Below are 22225 nucleotides of genomic sequence, written 5' to 3' on the forward strand. Positions count from 1 at the left end.
CAATTGCATAATTTTAAACCAATAATAAAACAAAATAATAATAATAAATAAAATTACCATAAAATCATGATTACATTAATAAAAAATCAATATGTGTATAATTTTTCAAATTTCATTTTGTTCTAAACGTTGTAATAATCTAAAAATTCATTAATTGAATTAAAGCAAAAGAAAATAAAACATAGAACTTAAATAAAATAATAAAATATTAAAGTTTCATATTTTAATGTTTTAAAAATGCCTTTTTTATTCGTTTGTCTACCAGCCTGGTGGTTTTTGATTTGGATAACCTCCCTGTTGATTAGCAAAGCTGCCAGGATAAGTGCCATAATGTCCAGGTGGAGGTCCTTGTGGAAAACCAGCATACTGATAGGCATCTAAAGAGATAATATTTAAAATTTATTTAATTTATGTTCAATTAAGGTTTGGTTGATTAGCACTTACTTCCTGGATATGGTAATGTAGCATAAGGATTGAAACTTTGTGGCATTGGTGGTGGTACATATGATGGATATGGAACATTGGGTCCAGCACCATATGGCATAGGCATACCTTGAACAGCTTGTGGATAGGGTATGTTACCGGTGGCGGCAGCAGTTGGTACAGCTGGAGCTGATGTTGCTGCCGAAAGAGTATCTAAATCAAGAATGTAAAATAGAATATAAATAAAAATTTGTTGTTGAATGGACAGAAAACAAATAATAATAATATTTCTATATTGACAAGAAGAGTACGATTTATGTGTACACATCTTTAAAATGACGAAGAAAGCACCAATCACAATAGTACATTGCATCGAGTCAACCATATTACATTTACCAAAGTAAATGTTATCTTTTCACAAAAACTTCATCAAATAAGGGGTTTTCAAATAATTCACAAATTTACTTACCACTTCCACTACCCGATGTTGAGGAATAATGTGATGGCAACGATGGTGTAGGTCCTGGTGCCTGGCGACTAGATTCGGTTGTCAAATCTTTGAGTAATTCCTCTTTTTCGGTTTTGCGTGCAAAACAGAAATCAGATATTTTATTTTGGAACACAACCAGTAATTCGGTCAAATCATTATAGAATTTGGTGCCCTCTTTGAGATTTCCCAATAACTCGATGAAACTATCGTAAGCAGTGGCCAATTCTTGGCACAAAGTATCGCGAGAATTGCCACTTGAGCCAGTTTCTGCAACAAATTCACTATGAGCTACCTGTATGTCAGTGACCAAAGACTGTTGACGCTCAACACTTTCTTTAACTTGTCCCTGTAATGGATTTAGGGTTTCACCGATACGCTTAAGCGATAGAGCCGGTTCATCAATAGCACCATCTTTACGTAAAGCTTCCAAGAATTCATCTTTCATATTGAACGTAGCTGATTTCAATTCAGATTCAATGGCATCACGTTCGGCCTTAATGGTTTCAACAGCTTCCATTAAATGTTTTAATTTTTGTACACTGGCGCAGTTGGGGTCTACGCTTCCACCGGCAGCTGGCATGGATTGTTGTAATTGTTCGATAGGCATGGATAAAAGTTCAATACCTTTTTGATTCTTCTCGAATTTCTCACGTACAATCTTATCAGCAGCTACAGCATTATTAATAACTTCGCGATATTTCTTGGCATTGGTACGAAACATTTCGGTGAGTTTATCAGACGAGATACGTGTCCATTTCTCTTTGAATTGTGAACGTAATTGATTGTCGGAATCACGTTCTTCATCTAACAATCTTTCAGTTTCATCCAAAATTTCACGATTACGATTCAACAACTCGGGCAATTCCTTTAAATGGGTCTGAATACTTTCAACGCCACCTTTCTGGCGAACTTCATTGGCTTTTTCGATTAATGAAGGAGGCAGACCAGAACCGCCATCGGTGGTCTCAACTGCAGCTGGCAAATTAAGGCTAGCCAATACACCATTTAAAGTTTGTGTAGCTTCTCGTAATTTCATTATTTCCGTATTGATGATTTCATTCTTGCGCATGTCGGAAGCCTGCAAGGCACGATGCAATTCGACTGGTACCAATTCCTTGAATATATCATCGAAATCTTTAGCCATTGGTGTGGCTAAAGGTAGTGGCTTTGCTAGCTGGGCCTTGCCCGGTGAAGCTACAGTATTAATATCTGGTATCATTTCATTATAAATTAAATCATTGTCCTTTGTTGATTCGGCCAAATTACGTTTAGCCTTATTGAAGTATTCCTCCAAATATGAAGGATTTCCGGATCTAGTTTGAGCTGCTTTGAACAGATCTACAGCATTTCGTAGGCGTGCAATTTCCTCGCCAATCTTCTTAGCTGCACGACAAGCTAAACTCTGATAGAGTTGTGTCAAGGCATGAAAACCAGCTTGTTTGCCTGCTATGGTGGGAATCCATTCTTTTTCCCACAACGAACGTACAGATTCCTTTTGCATGGCTCTCAAAACATCAGCATAGAATTCTTCACATTGACAGCATAGTTTTGCAATGATATTTTCTTTCATATTGTCTGAAATTAATGGAAAATGAAATGAAAGTGAAATGTAGAGTTGAAGTTACCAACAATGAAATAAAAAACAGATTGTTTGCACTTACCCTTAATTGCCTTCATTATGAACACTTCCTGGGCCTGAGAAATCATTAAAGCCTGCAAACATGTTAATGTATCCTGATTTAGATCGGGTGTTGGCTCTGATGGTACAGCTGCTGGCACTGCACCCTTTAAATACTGGAAAATGCCTGCACTTTGTTGCAAAAGCTTTAGGGCCAATTTAAGTCCCTCATCGCTATCCATAGATTGGGTAGCAGCAACATGACTTTGCAAAGCAGCAATATTGAAAAGTACACAAACTTTCTCATATAACAACGAAGTATGGGCTATTTAAACGAAAAATCAATAGAATTACATTTGTACTTATCTACAATAGCCGCCAATTAAAACTTACTCAAACTTATTCTGCCACCAAATATTGAACCCTTATCAAAAGCATCCTTCCATTTGAAGGGTATTTGTAGTTCATTAACTGGTATTTTTGTTTCCAGCATACAAATCTGATCATAGTAGCTAAAGTAAATATAAATGTTAAAGAGATAAAACCATAGATAGTAAATACAGTAAACAATACAAAAATTTAAGTGGAACTGATAATTCTTTATTTTATTTTAATAGTACCATGATTAATAACGTAACAATTGTTTTTGTTTTGCAGAGAATTTATTATAACGACGTCATGCCTATGGCTTATTAAATGTATGACTCATTTAATGTTATGGGCACAATTTTTCTTTTATTTCTACTTTAGCCTGGTCAGAAAAATTCCAATTAGAAAAAAATCTTTTACTTACGCATATACTATTTCCAATGAAGATTCGTATTTTTCGAAAAATTTCCATATCGATGAATTTCGTTGACGAGCAAATTGTTGCACAGCTGTCTTATAGGTTTCCTTTGCCTCAGCGGTAGCTCCACTATATGTACTTTGTATAAGATTGTTTAGGGGTTTTTCCACATCAACTTCGGAGGGCTTTTTCAGTGGCACACCCAATAATTTAGACATGATTTCTTAAGATATTTTCGTTTTTTACGCAATATATTACTTTTCTTTTTGCTGAGCCGTCTATTAATTTTAAACTTTACTTATTATTTTTGTTTGTATGTGGAGGAAAATCCAGTTCTTTTTTCAATTTATCTACAATGATGACGACTTTTTCGGCAAATGTTTACGAATGTCAATTTTTTTTACTGCACTACAAAAACAATTAGAAGTGTTGATAATTTAGCGGTATTTCAGATTTTATTTTTACGATTTTAATATTAATTAACCGGTAATGGAAAAGTAAAGTTGTCATTACTGTTTTCCATTTGACTTTTTGTTAGCTGGGTTTACACATGTGAAACAGAGTTGCTTTTCCTAAATACGGACATTTATCTAACAGTAACTAAACTTATATATAACGTATAGAAAATTCATTTTACAGTTATTTTATTAATTTTTATAGTAAAGTAAGAAGTTAGCATTAAATGTTATATTTTGTTCACTTTATTTATTAATCTTTCAATATTATCTTCACTCTAACGCTATTTTTCTCCTTCCAAATCTTGTTTCTTTCCAGACGTTACAAAGGGACCTAATAGGACCCAAATAAAGCTATAGTCGTTTTAGTATACAGTCTGTAGAACCTAACCTAAATAAAAAATACAATTTGAAGATTGTATTGCCTGATGTATTTAATAATTCTCGAATATTTGGTGTATCTCATTCTACTTGGGCTACAGGAACTAGTCCAAATTAAGATATTTGAATATATACATTAAATGCATACAAAACTAAGTCGATTTCAATATCTATAAGGACTCTGTATATACTTACATATGTATTCTTTATAAAGTTCGAAAATAAACAAATACTTTATATATATATTTTATTAGTAATTTAACATTTTTATTATTGCATTATCGTCAAATATTTAAGTATTTATAGTAAATGTTGCATTTGTTTTAATTATGTATATAAATTTTTAAAAATTATTAAATAAATTTAAGCTTACACAAAATCTTTTACATTTAAAAAATAAAAGAAATAAAGTAAACACAATAGCGTCCAGTTTAAAAAAATTAAAGATAATAAAAAAATAAACGGATAATTTATAAATTGAACTTGCAATGGAGGACAATAAAACAAAAAAGAAATAAAGGGGGAGGGATAAAGGGATGAGGGATATAATGAGAGTTTAAACTAAGTAGATAAGTGCTAATGTACATTAATAATAGATTCACGACCTTTGCCAACACCAACCCATCGAATGGGTACACTCAGCTCTTTTTCTAGGAAGCGTACATAGTTTTGTGCATTTACAGGTAAATCCTTAAAGTCACGAATATTTTCTGTGCATGTTTTCCAGCCGGGTAAAACGGCATATTCAACTTCAATGTTAGCCAATTCAGCAATAGTGCCAGGGAAATGATCTAATTTATCGCCGTTGGCACGTTTGTAACTATAAAGAAAAAAAAAAAACAAATAATTGTTAAAAATTTGTTGAGATTTATAAAGAAAATAATATTTAAAACATACGCAACAGCAACTTTAATTTCTTCTAAAGTATCTAAAATATCAAGTTTTGTAAGGCAGATGCAGGTATAGCCATTAACTAGTGAGGTATATTTTAATAGAGGAATATCCAACCAACCGCAACGACGTTTTCGTTTGGTGGTAACACCAACCTCAAATCCACGAGTTTGCAACAATTCACCAAATTCCTATGTAAAACATGAATGTAATTAAAAAAATACTATATTTTTTAAATGCAATAAAAACATACGTTCAATTGTTCGGTGGGGAAAGGACCATCACCCACACGGGTTGTATAAGCTTTAACAACACCAATAACTTCACCAATAGTTTGTGGCGGCAAACCAAGACCGGTTAAGACGCCACCTATACTGCAGTTACTGCTAGTTACATAAGGATACGTGCCAAAATCAATATCCAACATTGCAGCATTAGCACCTTCAACCAATATAGTTTTGCCCTGACGTAATGCTGTATGTAAGAAACAAATTGTGTCCTTGACATAAGGACGTAACTTTTCAGCGTAGTCTTTGTAGCGTAAAAGCTCAGCATCAACATCAACGGCAATGGAGGGGAACAAACGCAAGTGGGTTGCAACAATAGATTTAAATCTATAGGATGAACGAAAGAAAAACAATAAAATATCAATATACCATCCAACACAATATTCTATTGTTTGAACTTACTTTTCGCTAAAGAGGTTAAAATCACCCAAAAGCTCACCCACACGAATACCGTTACGGGTGGCCTTGCTGGAATAAGCTGGACCAATACCCTTCTTGGTGGTACCCAAAGATTTGCCACCCTTTTCAGCTTCTTGCATACCATCGACAGCCTGATGGAAATCGAATACCAAATGAGCACGATCTGAGATGATTAAACGATGTTCCAATTTTTGTAAACCTTTAGCTTCATTCTTGGACAATTCATCGAATAATGAGGGTATATGGATAACAACACCATTGCCTGGAATATATAGAAAAAAAAACAATTTAAATAAAGATTAAACATTTTTAGAAAAAGTATTCCTAAGGGCGGGTTTTTTACTACTCAGTTAAGCTTCACTTGCTGTTAGATTAAACTCGGAACAATTTAACCGATGATTGTGTTTTTCAGTTATGGATTTAAGTTCAGTTAACTTTGTTAGTATGGCCAACATTTCACTCAAAAACATAAACAATGAACAGCTGTTTTTTGTAAATAATACTTTTGCAAAATGAAATAAATAAACATTTAATATAGTAATAAATAAAATAAAACAAATCAGAAAATTGCAATTTATTTAAATTATAAAGTTTTTGTTCTTTCGAATGGAGATAAACTTTATCTGAAAAACTCGCCCTAAATGTCTACATGTACTTTTTATCTTTACTCACAGAGCAAGTTAAATGCGTTTAAAAATTAGTTCAGGTAAATACATTAAAGCTATTTTGATTTTCTTATGAACGAAAATATTTTTGCCATGAGACGCTAATCCCATTCATCCCTCTTTCGATATCTGTTCTGGATAAATACAATAAAGTTCTTTATCGAAAATTTAATTCACAAATATGTTTTGCGGCTGCAAACTTATATATTATGCATATTAAAAATTTATTGTCACAATGATAAATAATTAAATAGGAAAACTATTTTGACGTCATTTATTAAATTTGATTTGTGTATATTAATAATTAACATTATAAATTATTCATTATCATTATGTATAAAAGAAGAAAAAATAATAAAAAGTCTTAAGTAGATAAAACTAACAATGATACAATAAATTTTTAGCACATTCAATGATATATAGATATTTGTGAAAATTCAAAATATTTGTTTCTGTTATTGTTTTTTGTGTTTTTTTTTTTTGCATTTGTTATAATAATTTAGTCATGTGATTTACAAAATGTTTTTGTTGTGCATAGAACAAAAATAAATAAAAACAAGCTAAGATAACTTTCGTTAAAAGTGAAAAGAAAACAAAAAAATGGCACATAGGTACATGTATATATACATCTATCTACATATGTACATATATTCAAGGGAAATAAGTACTACATAGTCCGGTTTCATGATGTTTGTTTTTCTTAATTTTTTTATATAGAAAATTAAATTTATTTTTTATTTTCTTTTTCATTTAATTTGTTGTTGAATGTCAAGGAGAGTACAGCGAAAGTCTTTTGTCAACTGAGCATTTTTTTGGCAACAAAATATATAAAAGTTTTTTATGTATGTAGATATATAGTTAGATATATAATTGTTATTATCAAGTAACTATAATTTCATGGTTTATTGAAAGAATTTTAAAATGCCAAGAAATTTTGTAGAAATGAAATTACAATTATAATGAAAAGAAAATTTAAGTAAATAAGATGTTAAACCAAAAATTAAGAAAGAATACTAAATACTTCTTTTATTTACAAACAAATACTAAAACTAGATTTTTAGATAAAATATTTGTTAAATTTCAATATTTTTATAAAATAACACTCAATATTTCAATGTCTGGTTATATTGTATTGTAAGTGTTAATTGACACTTTTCATAAAAAAAATATTTTAACAGGCAGAATATCTATAGGCTAAACGATAACCGGAGGTGGAGTTAATGGGACTAAGTTGTAAAACAATAATTTAAAAGTTTTGCCCTCGTATTCATAAATATCGCTTATTTTAGGTTAATTACGCACAGATTCAATACAATAAACCATCAAGTATTCTATGAGGCATAAATGAATATGGAAGTCAGTATCCATTTATTTATAATCTTTATAATCTAAAGTTATCTAGAAAGAATTTTATAAATCATGTTGAATCTGATTCTGTTTGCACTTGTATTAAAAGTAATTATTTTGAATATATTTCACAGTTTATTGTGAGAACATTTTAAAATATAACAAAGATTTTATCTAAAAATCTGATTTAAAATTAATTTAAAAATTTGAATTTCTTTATAATTTCAACTTCATAACTTCGAAAAAAAGAACATTATATAGAAGAATGTTACGTATACGAGGTAAGAATCTAAATCATTTTTCCTGAAAGACAAAACTGTGTGTTTTTTTTTAATCTTTTGTTAAAATTGTTTAAAAATGTTTATGATTTATATTTAACTTTTAATGAGACAATTTAAACAAACTTTTAATCAGACAATGTAAACAATTATTTTTATCTTTTTACAAAGCGTTTTTACAAAACGAAAACTAACAATCTTATTTATAATGAAACTTGTCCCAGCAAAAAATTAACGAAGCACTTCAAAAAGAATAGCATTCATCACAATTTCAAAAATATCACTAAGTGATTTTTTACCATCTGCATAAGTGATGTTTAATGATATCTATCTATCTATCTATCTATCTATCTATCTATCTATCTATCTATCTATCTATCTATCTATCTATCTATCTATCTATCTATCTATCTATCTATCTATCTATCTATCTATCTATCTATCTATCTATCTATCTATCTATCTATATATCTATCTATCTATCATCTATCTATCTAACTATCTAACTATCTATATATCTATTTATTTATTTATTTATTTATATATTTATCTATATATCTATTTATCTATCTATCTATCTATCTATCTATCTATCTATCTATCTATCTATCTATCTATCTATCTATCTATCTATCTATCCATCTATCTATCTATCTATCTATCTATCTATCTATCTATCTATCTATCTAACTAACTATCTATCTATCTATCTATCTATCTATCTATCTATCTATCTATCTATCCATCTATCGATCTATCTATCTATCTATCTATCTATCTATTTTTCTATCTATTTACATATCTATTTATCTATCTATCTATCTATCTATCTATCTATCTATCTATCTATCTATTTACCTATCTATTTATCTATCTATCTATCTATCTATCTATCTATCTATCTATCTATCTATCTATCTATCTATCTATCTATCTATCTATCTATTTATTTATTTATTTATTTATTTATTTATTTATTTATTTATTTATTTATTTATTTATTTATCTATCTATCTATCTATCTATCTATCTATCTATCTATCTATCTGTATATCTATATATATATATATATATATATATATATATATATATATATATATATATCTATCCCATAAGGAAAATAAAGCTTTTTAATACGAATAAGATCATAAATATGAACCTTTTTAATTTACATCTTTTCACTATTCACTATTCTAGTAGTCACTTTTAACTTTTAAGATTTGCACTAACGAAACCATTTTTTTTATTCAGTCTTATTCTAAGGGGATTTGTTCCCTCAACTATACGTAAAGCATACAAATAGAAACTCCCGAGAATTAGCCTGATTATCAAAAATATATAAAATGATTTCAACTAAAAATTGAAAATAAATTGTACCATTAAAACCACGGGTTTTTACATTTCTTGCTATTTAAATGATAAGAAAACTATTACTCATTGAAAAAAAAAAAACAATGCTGCATATTTATTATTCGTACTTATTGTTATGGCTATTATTTGTATACACAATCTACGAGGAAGTGTAAGCGTAGTTTAATTTGATGTCAAACAAATGTACAAAAAGTTAATTAATGAACATTTATAGAAAATTGAGATGCGCTTGATTGATTGAAAGCCTGTAAAATTCATATAAAAATTAATACAACCAGTTAATGAGTTGAGAAAGCATGACATGATTGTTATAATATTTATTTTTTATTACCTGCTACGCTCTAAATTACTACAGTTTGAACAACAATAATAATTATAATCATAATAATAAAACAAAGTTTATATGTATATATGCACGTAATACAAACTAGTACATTCTTATTTTCCGTACTCCTCTCGCTTTTATACCTATTATATGTATATGTACGTATGTATATATATCGCGGACTGATTATCTAATGAAAAAAATTAGTCTTGTGACATTTGTGCTGACAAAGTGGCGATAGCAGTACAACTCGCAAAAATTATTATAATAATATGAATATGCATGAATAAACAAACAAACAAACAAAAAAAAAATGAGGAAAAAACTACAGTTAAATCGATTTAATAAAACTTTTTATATTTAATTAAAAATTGTTTTGTTTGTTTAATGTTAATAATAACAAAGTGGCCGAGGAGGAAGGAGTACGTAGAGAATTTACAAACTATTGTAATGATGGAATATATTGTACCGATATTGTAATATTACTATAGAGACATAAACAACTTTACATACATACATATGTATACAATATACATTAATTTATTTTTTGTTTATATTTTAACTATAAATTATTTGGAAAAGTTTTTGTTTACACAAAAAATTGCAGTGTTTTTGTTTTGCTATAAGCACAGTATGTATTAAAAGTAAACAAAAAATAAATAAAATAATTGCATATTAAATATTTCTGTCGAAATTTTGCTCTCTTTCAATGAGTTTAAAAGAGCAAGATTTGAAAGTTTCTCAACAAATTTGAGCGGACTTTAACCGATGATTGTTATATATGGACTTAATATCAGTTAACTTTATTAGTATTGCCAACATTTCCGTCAAAAACATAAACAACGAACAGCTGTTTTTTTGCAAAATATTAATTTTGTAAAATTAAAAATTTTAGAAAAAATTAAAATAAACGTTTTAAAGAACAATATATATTAAAAGTAAACAAAAAAAAATAATAATTGGAAATTTGAAAGTTTCTGAAATCTAGGGCCTTAAGAAAATTGATTTTAGGGCGGGTTTCTTACTACTCAGTTAAACTTAGCTTAACTTGCTGTTAGATTAAACTCGGAGAAAATTTGGGCGGACTTTAATCGATGATTGTGTTTTTCATTTATGGATTTAAGATCAGTTAACTTTGTTAGTATTGCCAAACATAAACAAAGAACAGCTGTTTTTAGCAAATATTACTTTTGCAGTCGTAATTCAGGTCTGAGTTGGGGAACAACTCTCGCGTCATCGCGATTATTTCTTAAATGCGTTCAGGCTTGTGTTTGTTGCCTGGCTTTCGACAATTTTGCCTCTCGCTCGCACTGGTGTAGTTATATGTTGTCTACATTAACCTCGTACTTTCGTATCACCTCAAGTGAGGTTATATTTTATTGGTGGAGACCATAGAATACTCAAACGTTTATACCCTGGTGGAGACCATTAAAAATCAACTGTTTAAACCCCGGTGGAGACCATTAAACCTCAACTATTTAAACCCTGGTGGAGACCATTAAAACTCTTCAGATTTACTGGTGGAATATATTTAAATTTAACTTAAGTGTTTAAATATATGAAGATATTGGTCGACTTGGAGGATTTCCATTAAACCAACGTGGATCACTCTGGCATTACTGAAAAACGCAAAACATAGAATAAACTAGGTTTAAACAAAGAAGATAGATTATCTTTATCTGAAAAGCCCGCCCTTAAGCATACATATAGACGATTAGAAGGCTAACATTTCTAAAATTCCCTAATTGTCTATCTATAAAAAATCTCAGATGGCGGTCATAGCTAAATTGAAAGGTATACAGTAATTTTTATTTACAAATACAAAGCTCTTTGAACTGTTACTAAAAAGTTCTCTTAGAGTGGTTTTCTTACTACTCAGGGCGGGTTTCTTACTCCTCAGTTAAACTAGGCTTAACTTGCTGTTAGATTAAACTCAGAGCAAATTTAGGCGGACTTTAACCGATGATTGTGTTTTTCAGTTTTATATTTAAGTTCAGTTAACTTTGTTAGTATTGCCAACTTTTCACTCAAAAGCATAAACAATGAACAGCTGTTTTTTGCAAACAATACTTTTGTAAAATGTAAAAATTTTGGAAAAATGTTAAATAAACATTTAAAACAATAATAAATAAAACAAAAGAAATCAGAAAATTGGAACTTACTTTAAATATTAAGTTTTTGTTCTTCCGAAATCATTGTTTTATTGTATTTGTTAATTGTGTTTTCTCACTTATAACTTGAGTTTAATTGGCAAATTACATTCAATTAAACTAAGATAATAAGTAACTTTACTGATAACTGAAAAACACGAAACATATATTAAACCAGGTATGATCAAAGAATGAAGATTATGTTTAACGGAAAAACTCGCCCTAAATGCTAAAAAACACAAAACATATATTAAACCAGGCTTAACCAAAGAATAAAGATTATCTTTATCAGAAAAACCCGCCGCAATAGCAACAATATTAAACAAAAGTATGAAAAATAACTAATTACAGTTTCTATGAATAGGCAGTGTTTTGTAATGCCTCTTTTTTCCTAAAATCTGAAATTTTTTAAATAATATATTATATTTTTTTTCATTTAAATTAAGTAACCTCAATGTAAACTAATTTAAATAATTGCTAATTAATGCAATTAATTAACAAATAGCAGTTATTGGTATATCGTCATCTGTATACTGGAATCACAACCAGAAATCTACTATAAATCATTATAAAGATTATAATTTTAATATTTCTATTATTTTTAACATACATTAAGATCACTTTATTTCTAATTATTTACATACTAATTGAGTTATATTCAAACATTTTGCCAGCCGATATATACATATGTATATATTTTTCCATATGACCTTCATGGTGAGTTCTTTAAAAAATGTATGATGGAACTATGCCAAAGTTTTAGACGAAACACACAAATAAAAAAAGTGTCTGTATTTAATTCATATTTATGTATACATACATACGTAATTGTATCTATACATAAAATTTTTGTGTATATACATACATACGTATTTGCACGTACTGTAAATAAAAGACGTAAAACAAGAGTTGGTTTTGTTTTGCAAAAAATTAAAATATGGATGTATTATATTTTCATACACATAAAAATATGTTGACGTAATGTTAAAGAATGATTTTTACTTTGTTTATGAAACAAAAATCAAAAACAAAAAGTAATCTTATCATAATAGCAGTTTAGCTTAATTGTTAAAATTTATTATATGTACATAGTTTTTGTTTATGCAATATTAAGCCGGGAAATTATAATGTATTTAATATGTATGCGAGATTTTATTTTACTTTAAAAAAATCATATATCATCTCTTTTTTATATGGACCTGGCCGACCATATGACACTCTACACCAGTGAATATATCTAAAATTCCGGAATATACTTTCTTTTTGTTAAAAAAAATTGGTAGAGGAATTCAGGTCTGCATTAAAGATATGTATAAGTGAATTTTGACCTTCAAGTCTGAAGGGAAGTTTGTATGAACTTTTAGAAAACTAAGGCCCTTATTCAGAAAAAAGAATGTTAAAATGAGTAGTTTTCATACAAAATGTAAAAATTTTCTTCTTTCTAATTTTAGGCATAAATTCATAAATTTTCCTTGACATTATTTTGAGGTATTGGGGAGTATTGTATGAAGAATAGGCGAAATAATGGACTGATTTCAACAATTTTCAATAGGCTTTGTCCTGTGCCAATTTTTATCATGAAAACTTTGACCTTCAGAGTGAGCAGAGGGACGAATATAGCTAAATCGACTTCGAATTATGTTTTTGAGCCGATTTGTATACTTTAATGTGGATATAGGACACACAGCCAGTGGACAAAGCGAAATCGACATTTAACATTATTTTGAGCTCATACCCCCAAGCGCTATTGGGGTCCGATTATATGAAGAATAAGCGAAAATTTCAACAATTATCAATACGCTTTGTCCTTGATCTAAGAGAAGAGTATGTGCCAATTTTTATCTTGAAAACTGTGAACTTCAGAGTGAGCAGACGGACAGACATAACTAAATCGACTTCGAATTATGTTTTTGACTGATTGGTATACTTTAAAGTGGATATAGGACACACAGACAGTGGTCAAAGCGAAATCGGCCCCGAATTCTGTTTCTTTGCAGATTGGTATACTTTAAGTTGGGTATAGGATGAATATAACAAAAATGGTGAAATACATTGAAGTTATTGTTTATGCAAAATTAGATCAGGAGATGAAAACATCTATGTACATTAGTTTGTTTTTACTTTGGAATAAATAATTTCACATCTCGTTTCATAGCAGGCGTATATAAATCTTTTGTGCTTCTACCGGATATCCATTTATATAATACTGTAAATTTGGTTTGAAAGTTAAAGTATAGAACATAAGTTATCATCTGAGGATATAATTCGAAAAAATCATTAAAGAACAGATTCCAGAACCGTTTTATAAAACAAATATCGATTTTATAATACTTTTAAAGAACCTGTTCAAAAATATTAGTACATACTGTAATTATACTTTCTAGAACTAGTGATGAAAATAATAACACTTTCCTGTGTTAAATAATTTTTAATGTCAAAAACAATTTCTAACTTATATCTATCAGATCGCTGTCTTTTGTCAATATCTATCTGCTAAAGACAATGTTAACATGAAAAAAATAATTTTTGCATTCCTTTTGCACTCTAAATAAATTCCAATAATTGTACAAACAAGCAAAAAAAAAAAAGGCAGACTACTTACCAATAACAGAAATGCATTTTTCATTTACAATGCCACTGGGTAAAAGATGAAAATCAAATTCTGTGCCATTAGCCACTACAGTGTGACCAGCATTATTGCCGCCCTAAAGAAAAAAAGAAAACAAAAAATTATATCATTATTTAATTAGAAGAAAGTTCAATAAATTTCAATATGTATATGGATTCTTAAATTATTTTTTTATATAATACATTTAATTAAATTATTAAGGTAATTTGGCAAATATTCAATATTTAGTTTAGAATATCTGATGAATATTGTTTTGTATGTCTTTTTGTTTATAGCAAGAAATTCATATTAGCCATTAATACATATGTACATGTCGTCAACTAAAACGTAAACGGCACTTTTAACATTTTTTAAATTTTACAGAAGAAGCAAAAAAAAATTTTAAATTGCAAAGTTTCTATAAGAATATTTAAACTTTTGTTAAACAAATTGATTAATAGTAAAACCTATTATTAATTATGTTGTTGTTACTGTGACAGCTTAAACTATACAATCTGTAATCTAGGGGTTCTGTATTTAGGTCCAAGACAATAAGTTGGGCTACTTATATAAGTCTATTGGGATAAGTAAATCAGGGTGGGCTGGACAAATGAATGTCGAAGTGCTTTACGTGAGTACCTGTCAGATAGGATAGCCTCTGTTGATTCGGCAACGGCACCTAGAGAAGTAACCGGTGGACCGAAGTACGAATCCATCAAAAAAGCCGAGACTTTGTTCTTACTCACAGGGACACACTGTGGTAATTCTGATACGAACAGAGTATAAACATATCTGGACAAGGAAGGAAAATTCAATCGTATGATTTGTATATATTTCATCCATCATCCATAGTCCTGCGCGCAACTGCCCACCCGTAATACCAGATTATGTGGTGCTCTGGTTCGACCTATTTTCAGTCTATGCAAGGAAAGTACTTTGCTGGAATACTCAAGCTATAAAATCTCTTGACCATTGGATGGTCTCTGATTCGGCAACAGCACCTAGAGACGTAACCGGTAGACCGAAGTACGATCATCAATAAGCCGTAGACATTGTTCTTACTCACAGGGACACACTGTGGTAATTCTGATATAAACAGAGTAAACCCTGAACATATCTGGACAAGGAAGAAAAATTCAATGGTATCAAATGTATATGATACCTTTCCTCCATAATCATTCAACCCAGTACACATCTCATTTATACGACACATTCATAAGAAAAAAACATACGACACACTCATTAGGTGGACGGGTGGGGTAAGGCCCGCTAAACCTCACGTTCATACAATTAATACCAACTCATTTACAACGCATAGTCCTACAGTCACTCCTATGTGGGGTATCTGTTGTTTTCGGCAACAGCATCGAACTTATGACTTTACCTTACATCAGTATTTCAACCGCCACTTACTCTCTCCGCTGACCTCTCTTACTGACCAGCCAGGACATAGTCCTGCAGGCAATTGGCCACCCGCAGTAACAGATTATGCGGTGCTCTGGTCTGACCTCTTTCAATCTATGCAAGGACTAAGCCAAACAGCATACTGTAATCAATTTTTTAGTCCCGGCCAGACTAGAGATATTGGCCACCTCTTTATACCCCGGGATTGCAATAACACCACGTCGGAGGCTTCAGCTTGGTGGGGTGGGGGTTGTTCTGGACAGTTGAATATGCGGTGGGTATCATGGGGACAAGCTTTTTTTCTTCTAGAGTTGTATTATTCTGGATTGTTTTAACAAAAAAAGTACAAATTTTGTTTGCTAATATATTAGATTTTTTTAATTGGATAATAAAATATAAAAATTTCTACGCTTGTTTAAATTCTATCTGTTATCTTTTATATAAATTATAGACTGGCTGATACAATTTCCTTTGCAATATGCACTTTATAAATTTAAGAGATTAGATAAAGAAAATATATTAAAGTCTTGATAAGTAAAGAAAATTTAATAATAAAAAATATTGCATAATTTTTTTATGGTTGCTACAAAATGAATTCTAGCAATTGAGAAAATGTTTGTTTTTATATCAAATATTTATTTTTTGACAAGACACTGGCAGAACTGTTCCATTAAATAAATAGAAACTAGATAAGTCTAACTCTTAACTATGTAAATCGGAAATTAAATGAATAAAAATATTTACAAATGTATTAAAAATGTTACTATTTAATATCGCCCAAAAATAAATCCAATTAATTAGAATTTTTCTCACATCAGTTTAATTAATGAATACATTCTGTTTACTTAAATACACTGCTTACTTTTTTATTGTATACATAACTTGTGTAAACAATTACTTTCCCGCGAAAATATTGTATATGTCAATGTTTATTAAATACAAATAATTAATTTTCAATTGCTGTAATACGAATATATATTGTGAGAAAGTTTCATAATAATAATCTCATTTTCCGGTTATCGTTTAACCGTTAGATATTCTGCCGGTTAAAATAATTTTTGTTTGTAAACTGTCAATATATCGTTTCGATAAAAAATGACAATATTTTGAGAAAATGGGAGTAAATCAATTAAGTGTGTGATGAAATTAGTTTTATAAATCAAAAGAAGGAAAAATTTTTAAAATATGCAATAAAAATTATGCAATTTATGCATTTATAACAAAATATGCAAAAATATGCAACAACAACTCGATGCCATGTTGTTACAATTCTTTGAAATAATTAAAAGTTATTTAATGTTAATGCATTCGCATAGAAATTCTTGCCCTGTTAATAAGTTTTCTTTAGAGAATTCATTGTATAACATTTTCCTTAAAACTTTTTTATAAATACTTTATGTGTATAACAGCTTTTTCTGTGGAAATTTACATATGTGTAAAAGTTTATTCTATCGAAAATAAAACATTCGTTTTCACTGTGTTTATTATGCATTTCTCTTTAAAAAAAAATGTTATTATAACATACATATGGGCAATTTCGTGTCAAGTGACTTTACTTTAAAAATCGATTTGTTAGTAATTTTTCAGCTCTATTGGTCAATGACTGACATTTTTGACATACAGTGTTTTTTTAATGAGTGTAACTTTTTACCTACAGTACTAACCTTGGTGTAAATTTTATCCAATAGACACAAAATTGTTCTTTTTTATAAAATTATTAGTTTGCTTAATATAAATTGAAGAATTGAAATAACATTCTTTATACATACAAAGCTTTTTTCATAGAACATTTAATGTATATTAAGAATCTAATGCGGAAATTGCTAAAAAAAACATTCCATGTTGATTTAGATGATGTAGCTAGATCCCAGCAAAAAAGAACTTCCTAAGAAGAGAAAAAGAAGTAGAATTTACTCCATGGAAGTACTGAAAAAGACTTGAAGAAGTTATGATTTTAACACATAGGAGGGATGTCCTTTTTATTTAATTCCAAATTCACTACATCTGAAGTCATCCTCAGGAAGTAATTTTTATTTTTTTATGTTATTTTTTTGGAAGTTTTAGGAAGTGAAATTGTAGGCTTAAAGAATACAACTAATTTGACACATTTATTAACTAACTCGAAAATAAAATGGGTTCAATTTAAAAAAAAATAGTACAAAAAAGTATACCTTCAATTTTAAACAACATTGGATTCTTTTCGCTTTTTTGTAAATCAATAAACATAATTTCCACAGAAGGTAAACAACTTCATTTAGTGTTATTTTTGAAGTTTTGATAAATGATATTATTTTGGAAGTACTTCGTTTTATAAAATAAATTGTCTATTTAGGCATCGGATCTTGTCCAATACTATTAACATTATTTCTCGATTAAAAAAGAAATTCATTAAATTTTTCACTTAACTTGTTCTATTTATTTTTTGTTTCTTAAGGGAATCACAATGGAACCTCTCTTGCCTTTGAGTGGATGATATAGAACCTATTTAAACTAAACCAAACCTCTATAAAATAATTTCTCTATGGAAAACTATAGTAATAAATATCAAAAAATAATTAATGTCATAGTCTACGAACGAAATCTTAAAATGCGATTACACAGGTATTTAAAGTTATCAAAAATGAACAACATCCAACAACATGACACGCTATGAAAATTTTATAGGTCTTTCACCCGAATTAGAAGCTCTTCGGATTACTACATCCCAGCTAAAAATAATTGATATCATACTTTACAAACTACACATCTAAAAATGTGATTACGTATTATTCATTTTTATAAACCAAATATTTTCTTACAAATGAATACAACATTAAAAGTAAGGAAAGAGATGTAGAAGAGTCATTACAAATAACATATTTGAAGTACATCAAGGTTTGGTGAAAAACTAGTGAAATATACATAAGCGTGTCAACCCAGCAAAAAAATTTTGAAGTTGTTCAAGAAGAAGGGATATGTTCATGATTTCTTTTGTACTTATTCTTGTTAATGCATTTTAAACACAAGCCAAAATTCTTATAAATTTGTCATAAGTGAAGCCATGAAAAATTGCACCCAATGCACTTATGTAAAATTCTGTTATAGAAATTGTGAAATTCACTATAATTTGTTATTCTCTCAGGATTCAAAAGAAACGTGCATTTCATATGATAAATATTTTAAATAACACTTATTTTATTAGATTTTTGTATTTAATTTTTGTTAAAATTAGTAATATTAAGTCCATTTTAATATCATGTTTAATAAGAGTAGAAAATACAAAGTTGGCTGAATGCTTAACGGATTTTTAATGCATACATATATTGGGTATTTTTACTCTAAATGAATCTTAAAGTAGTCGAAATAAGTTTTACATGTTTTATTGTGTTATCATATATAATTTTTAACAATATCACACTAAAAACAATTATTTAAATATTAAAAATTAATTCATAATACTTTTAACAATGCATTTTAAAATAAACATAGTGCACCAATAGAAATTTGCACGAGAATAATCGAATGTTCATAGATTATAAGCACTCATTTTAATGACGTGCTATTATTCCAAATACGAACCCATGCTCGCCAATGACACGCTAATGTTAAAATCATGCATGATTCCCCTAAATATGAACCAGTTCATTATCAGTTGAACCCATGCATTTACTACTATTTTTGCACGTCTTTTTTTGCTGGGAACATTAATGTGTTTTATTTTTGACATCCAAATATCGGATATTTTCCTATTCTAAAACTGAGATTAGACGTAGTTCAAAGTTGTCAAAAATGAACAACATTCCTCCAATGACACGCTAATATAAATTTCATAGGTTTTCACCCGAATTTGAAGCACTTCGGGTTACTAGTTCCCAGCAAAAAATAATTGATGTCCTACTTTACAAACTACATCTTAATCACATCTAAAAATGCGTTTACATATTATTCACTTTTATAAACTAAATATTTCCTTACAAATGAAAACCAAGTTAAAAGTTAGAAAATATATGTAGAAAAGTCATTACAAACAACATATTTGAAGTACATCAAGTTTTGGTGAAAACCAGTGAAATTTTCAAAAGAGTGTCATTAAAAGAATGTGTTTTATCAGATTTTAACAGCTTCTTAAATCAAGATTAGATGTAGTTCGGAGTTGCCAAAAATGAATAACATCCTTTCAATGACATGCTAATGTAAAATTCATAGGTTTTTCACCCGAATTTGAAGCACTTCAAATTACTAATTCTGATGAAAGTACCACATCTTTTATCACACTTTTTTGCTGGGTTGTGATGAAAATACTACATCTTTTTCCACACTTTTTTGTTGGGTTATAATGAAAATACTTTGTATCGCTTTTGCATAAAGCGAAAATTTAAAAAAAAAAATTAATACTATAATATTTTTGTTAAGAACAATGTTCTAAAACAAAAGCATTCAATTATAAAATTCTCATTGTAGCTGGTAGAGACTACCTACTATATAAAACACATAAGATCAGCAAATAAAATCAGTAAAACAATTGCCAAAAAAACGTGACAAATATACCATAATAAGAAAATAATTAATTTCGATAAACAACGATGACAAGCAAAACATAAAATGGCAAGTAAAGTGCTATTAACAGAAAAGTAATACATTTGAAATTAATTTTGAAAATTCTAAAGTAATAGAAAAACTTGTACCATAACTGACTGACTGACTGACTTACTAACTGATTCTAATAAGTATAGATAGAGTGTATTATGTAAAAGAAAAAAAGAAAAGAAATACAGTAAAAAGAGAAATAAATATTAAAGCGGGGACAAAAAAAGAATAGTGACGACGAGGAGAATCTTTTAAAAGATAAGAAAATAAAAATATAGAATTGATTTAAATGAGTAAAAATTAAAGAAACAAAAGCTGATGCAATCCAAACATTACGCATCATTTTATTTTGTTCGTTCTGGGTACAAATACCTATAAGAAGTATCAATTTGTTATAGACGCTCTGTAGACAGAAGACATCGACTTTTGTTCCATCAATACAAAAGAAGAAACAAATGCAAAATCCCAACAAATAGCAGTGTGAGGTGCAAATGGGTTATATACTTTGATTTTTTTACGTTTACTAAACGTCCTTGACTGTAGACAACAACAGCAGCAAATACGTTTCCATAATATCTTATGATTTTCTTCTAACTATTTTTGTGGAAGGATAAAAATGGTAGGGAAGGGTGATAAGGCACTAGTAACTGCATACATACACTTTTTCACGCCCATAATTATTCTATACACATGTGAATTTTTTTATTAGATTTATTAACTTACCTGACATCTACAAACAATGTCCACATCGGAGGCTAACATATCGACCACTTTGCCTTTGCCCTCATCACCCCATTGGGCTCCCAAGACAACATCGACTTTTGATTTGTACATATTCAGACGTCCCTGATGTAATTGCTCGTAGTGATTCCCATTCACTACACTGTTTACAGCTGTTGTTTCCATATTTTTTTCTTTTCCTTTACTTTGCGACAGACGTAAACTTTTTTCACTTGTTGGAGTTACAAAATAATTATTAATTTTTTAATCACTCAAATACACAATTTGTTGGTTAGATTTTTGTCTTTGTTTTTTCACAATTTTTTTTTAAGTTATTTCCGTTAAGTTCTTACAAAAAGAAAATGCGCGTTATTAGCGGATCGTTCGTTAACCGACCGCCAGGCAAGAGAAAACCGTCTCCACTCGTCACAAGTAAAACTTGTAAAGAAATTCACTCGAGCAAATGAATGACAGGAAAGCACATTTTTTATTTTTCTTTTCTTCTCGTTGTATTCGTTCGTTTGTCCGGATTGGCATAGAATGTTTAGACAAAGAGGAAAATGACGATAAATGTCAAAAGAATTAACAATAATTGCACGTGCGCGATATAAAAAAACTACATTTTTGTTGTAGTTGTTGCTAGTGACAAATTTTAAATTGAATAGGATGATTCATGTAATAGACAATTCATTAATGTTTGTGAATACCGTTATTGTTTGTTTTTATTTGAATTTTTTTAGCAATTTATTTAGTTTATAGTTTATCAAATAGAAATCTTTTAATAATTAATATAGAATTTATCGAATAATTTTCGTAAATAGAAACTTTACCCAAAATTTTCTACAAAAAAATTTTCATTTCTAAAATATTTTGTCGAAAATCATTTTAATATAATAAAATTAATCGAAAAGTTTCCATATATAGAAGAATTACCGCAAAAATTATTGAAAGTTTTTTACAATTTTTTGCAATTTTTGTTCCATAGATAAAATAATTTATTGCTATTTATCGAAATTTTGTTATAAATGAAAAAAAAAAA

The 22225-nt window shown here is 29.0% G+C and overlaps 2 protein-coding genes across 2 annotated transcripts; both read right to left on the reverse strand.

Annotated features, from left to right (window-relative positions):
* Positions 1–249: 249 nt before the first annotated feature.
* LOC111683564 (programmed cell death 6-interacting protein) lies at positions 250–3685 on the reverse strand. The gene is made up of 6 exons (XM_023445648.2): positions 3325–3685; positions 2925–3043; positions 2575–2856; positions 893–2488; positions 445–636; positions 250–377 (listed from the first exon to the last, which is right to left on the reverse strand). Exons 1-6 carry the CDS (start codon positions 3534–3536, stop codon positions 259–261), a joined length of 2520 nt encoding a protein of 839 aa, XP_023301416.2. The 5' UTR covers positions 3537–3685; the 3' UTR covers positions 250–258.
* A 753-nt stretch (positions 3686–4438) lies between these two features.
* Positions 4439–21651, reverse strand: LOC111683571 (adenylosuccinate synthetase). Its single transcript, XM_046948456.1, has 6 exons — positions 21190–21651; positions 14491–14593; positions 5735–6014; positions 5299–5659; positions 5052–5236; positions 4439–4974 (listed from the first exon to the last, which is right to left on the reverse strand). Exons 1-6 carry the CDS (start codon positions 21370–21372, stop codon positions 4731–4733), a joined length of 1356 nt encoding a protein of 451 aa, XP_046804412.1. The 5' UTR covers positions 21373–21651; the 3' UTR covers positions 4439–4730.
* Positions 21652–22225: the final 574 nt, after the last annotated feature.

This window comes from Lucilia cuprina, chromosome 4 (assembly GCF_022045245.1).
Source record: "Lucilia cuprina isolate Lc7/37 chromosome 4, ASM2204524v1, whole genome shotgun sequence".
In the NCBI taxonomy this organism is placed as follows: Eukaryota; Metazoa; Arthropoda; class Insecta; order Diptera; family Calliphoridae; genus Lucilia; species Lucilia cuprina.